Source organism: Temnothorax curvispinosus, unplaced genomic scaffold (assembly GCF_003070985.1).
Source record: "Temnothorax curvispinosus isolate PA1 unplaced genomic scaffold, ASM307098v1 QBEX01006874.1, whole genome shotgun sequence".
NCBI lineage: Eukaryota > Metazoa > Arthropoda > Insecta > Hymenoptera > Formicidae > Temnothorax > Temnothorax curvispinosus.
In genome coordinates this window covers 1-4,312 of record NW_020216654.1, presented here as the reverse complement: position 1 = coordinate 4,312, position 4,312 = coordinate 1, and the positions used below count along the sequence as shown (strand labels likewise).

Below are 4,312 nucleotides of genomic sequence, written 5' to 3'. Positions count from 1 at the left end.
AACCATAATGTAATTAAAAGTTGCTTCTCTGCAGATATTTGTTTCCTTCCACAAGCATTGATGCTATTCAAAATTGGTTTTACAAGCATCAAAACTAGTTGGAATGTCTCTGGAAACACTCTGCAACATAACTCAAAGTCAAATACATGGCAGATTTGTTATTTATCAATCATTGAGAGAAAATACATTTGTACAAACCTAAAATGTTGTTTAAAAGTTATTTTGGAGTATCCTGGAACAACTCGTTCCACATAATCGGACAACTTTTCAACTGCAGAAATTTCACCCCGCGTCTCATGTACCATCAATATGGCACAAAAAGTATTCATGTCATCATTTTCTTCATAATCTTCTTCACTGCTACATGATGAAGAAGTTTGATCATGAAAATCTTCATCAATCTGGTTGAAAATAGGAAACATTACAAAGAGCACATCACTCGCCATGTCTTCTTTTTCTTTTTTTTCAAATAGTTTTAATAATTAGATTTTATAGAGAAGACAAAAAAACCCTACAAATATTGTCCAAACAAAAATACGCACAATACAGTCGATCGTGTGAAGAATGACAACGGACTATTCCACGGATTCCACCATGTTTGTTTTCAAGTCAAACGAAACGCATCATAACAGTTCCGTTTCTCTATGCGCAGTAAGAGCATGAGAAAAACGGAACGCACCCATGCGCTCATGCGATGCGCTCCCGTCCATGCGATCCATGCGTGAAACGGAATGCACCCTAACGCTCGAAACCAACGGACGAGACGAGAGATATTTCGCGATTCCTGAACATCGATTAAAAAATCGTTTTTTTCTTTTTTTTTTTTTTATTATTATTATTATTAAAATTGCATAACTTTTCGAGTTTTAATGATAAAGGCGTGAAATTTTCAGGAAATCTTCGTCCATTCATGTAGTTTATAAATATCAAGTTAAAAAATTTATTTTCGAAAAAAATTTTTTACGTTTCTTTTGTTTATAATAAAAAAAATAATCGTTTATAACAAATAAGCGCCAGCGATCTGGGACATGGTTTTGACTTTAAATTACATCTAGGTAATCCAAAAATACATTTCAATAATCAAATGCTTGAACGTCGGTGAATTTGTTGCTGAAAATTTGTTTAAACAACAAATTCAAAAAACCACGTTACCCATAATGTAGAAATAACGCATGTCATAATCTTTATCTAGGTGTCTGTATTGCATTCCAACTTTTTTTGTCAAATTTAAGTTGATAGAATAATAAATTATCCAAATGCTACATATTCAATAATTTTTTGTTACAACATCAACTTCTTTTCTAATACAATAACACAATACAATAACTAATACAATAACACCATTCAATTTTACGAATTGCAATTGTTTTCTACTGCAACTCATATTTGTAAAATGGATAGATTAATATATAGTTATCAGGTGTGAGAAGCGTCAAATCTTAATTCCGCATTACCTAAAATTGGCAACATGTTAAAGACCGAAAAACATTGACGGGGCTATCTGTCCTATTTTTGATGGAGCAATGTGTCCACACATCAATGACGAATTGTTCTTTTATAAATAGATAATGGTGCGTAACTACAAAAGAAAGACTTTCCTTAAGACGGATAAGGTAGACATATCCAATAAAATTATATTTAGAGCGATTAAAAGAATCAAAGTTGAGCGAGAATATTTTCGTAAAAACAGCGTTAGACTTTGGAATAAATGTTCGGGCTCTCACTCGCTACTGTAAAAAAATGACCTACGAGCAACTACTTGATCCTGCGATTCAAGAATCGTCACCAAATTTTTATTTTTATTGTTAAGTTAAGTATATAAGTTTGTCTTAAATTAGAAAACGCGTTAATTAGTAAACGCATCGCCACCAAAAAAATCAACTACCTTGGTATAATTATTTGCGGAGATGATCATTCTATTCAAGCAGGAGTTTACCCCATATACTCCCCCGACGGGTTCCTACCTTGCCGAAGCCTCGGGGCGGGCGTGCGTGGTTCGCGGGACGCGGGGGACGACGGGACCGCTCGGCGGACCCGGTGTTCTCGGGGGCTGCGGGTGGCCGCCCTGAGGCGGGTGGGAGGGCTTAAGGGCGCGCACGGGGATCACCCGCTCAGGGTGTAGCCGGGCGCGTCCGACCAAAAGGAACCCCCTAAGCCAAGGTGTGAGCGACCGTGCTGAGGGCTGCGTGGCGCAGGGGGTGCTGCGTCACAAACGGTGCCTCCCGGAAACCGGGCGACCTCCAGGAGTATTTAGCCAAGCCCCGGGCATTCGCGGCTCTGCCCGGGTGAGATCGCGCGACCGCGGTACTCGTGGGACAAAAATGCAAAAAAATAATACAAAAGAAATAAACACGGAGTATGAGGAGGTCCTCCAGGGCGTAGCCACCTTAGGTGACGAACGACCTGAGGAAGTTAGACCGGACAGCTTAGGGAAGGAGCCGGACAAGGCCCAGCCACAAGCTGGTAAAAACCGGATAAAGTATAGCGGGGCGGCACGTCGTCGTTATAAGAAGCAATAGCAGATGGAGGGGAAGAGCAGCGCTGAAAAGCCTGCTCCTGAACCAAACTCTGCTTCTGCGACAATGCCAGGAACGGGGGAGCGAGCTTCCGCTGGGACGTGCAAGCGAACCAGATCGGAACAGAGCACACCCAGTCCCAGCACTACACAATTGGGCAAAAGGCCTAAGATCGCTGCAGATCAGAGGACTTTTGCCCAAGTAACATCCGGCTTAACAAGGGTGGCCATGGTTCCCATGGAGTATCCCGAGCAAAAGTTGGACCAAAAAGAAGCTGTGCTTTTGAGGGATAAGGTGAAAGAGAGTATCCTTGGCATTGCGAAGGGTACCAAAGCTCCCACCTTTAAGGGCACAGCAGATAGGGACGGTGCAGTTATTTTTAACTGCACCGATGCAGAAACCGAAGGGTGGCTGCGAAGCCTAACTTCGGTTTTAGAGATAAATGAGGTTAGGCTGCGTGCGGTGCAGCTCGATGAACTGCCTAGGCGTCATCGGGTTGTAGTGCACGTGGAGAACCCTAGAATGCCTGTCAAGGAGGCGATAGAGCTACTTGACAGGCAGAATGAGGGTCTCCAAGCCGCGGACTGGGTGGTCGCGAGGGGCAGCGAAAGTAGGGATGCCACGAGCACCCATTTCGCTGCCCTTATTGGGGAGGGAACGTTGGGTGTTCTTAAAACACTCAACTTCAAACCCTTCTGTGGTCTCAGCCAGGCGACAGTTAGGTTGCCTGGAGGGGACCGTAGGGGGGAGTTAGAATGGAAGGAAGATGAGCCGGGGACTGCCTAATCAATGGCGGGCTCCAACATCCCCTTCACTCAAATCAACTTGCATCACAGCAAATGCGCCTCGGCGGTTCTAGCCAGGTGCGCAGCTGTGATGCACACAAAGCACTTATTCCTCATCCAGGAGCCGTGGCTCGTCAAGGGACACATTAAGGGCCTTGGAGGTTGTGGTAAATTGTTCAAAGCAGACAACGCAGAAAGACCAAGAGCTTGCATTGTGGCGAAAGGTATAGATGCCTGTCTATTACCACAATTCAGCGACGGCGACCTAGTGGCTGTAAGGCTGAAACTTAAAACAGGCGATGGAGGGATCAGGGACCTGATAGTGGGGTCTGTTTACATGCCCTACGATTCAGAGGAACTACCCTCCCCAAAGAAACATGATAGAGATAGTAGCATATGCGAAGAAAAAGGGACTAGAACTTCTTTTGGGCTGCGATGCGAACTCACATCATTTGGTGTGGGGAAGCTCCAATATAAACCCGAGAGGGGAAAGCCTACTTGACTTCATCATTAGCACTAACTTGCAAATCCTAAATAGAGGAAAAGAACCCACTTTCCTGGACTCTAGAAGACAAGAGGTGATAGACATTACGTTGGGCACGAGGGGTGTGGTGGATCTGGTGGCGGGATGGAGGGTCTCAAATGAACCTTCAGGGTCCGACCACAGACAGATCCGCTTCGACCTTGTGAACTTACAAAAAGATGAACAATGGGGGAGAAATTCCAGGAAAACAAACTGGGAGGGCTTTAAAACCGACTTAGTCAGTCGGCTAAAAAATACACCGACCAGATTCCACACAAAGGAGGACTTGGAGATCGCAGCGAGTTTCGTAAGCGATGCTATCAGGGAATCTTTTGAACTGAATTGCCCATTGAGACCGAGAAATGCCTCGGCCGGGGCCTCATGGTGGAACGAGGAGCTATCGGGGCTTAGGACCGGGGTAAGAAGGCTTTTCAATAGGGCTAAAAATATAAATACGTTGGAAGCCTGGGAAAAGCACAAGGCTGCTC

At 44.3% G+C, this 4,312-nt stretch overlaps 1 protein-coding gene across 1 annotated transcript; it reads left to right on the top strand.

Annotated features, from left to right (window-relative positions):
- Nucleotides 1–3,305: 3,305 nt before the first annotated feature.
- Nucleotides 3,306–4,242, top strand: LOC112456449 (the record flags this gene model as incomplete). Its single annotated transcript, XM_025018984.1, has 2 exons — nt 3,306–3,575; nt 3,655–4,242. Coding segments are annotated over exons 1-2 (858 nt in total), but the record flags the coding sequence as incomplete, so codon positions are not given.
- Between the last annotated feature and the right edge of the window lie 70 nt (nt 4,243–4,312).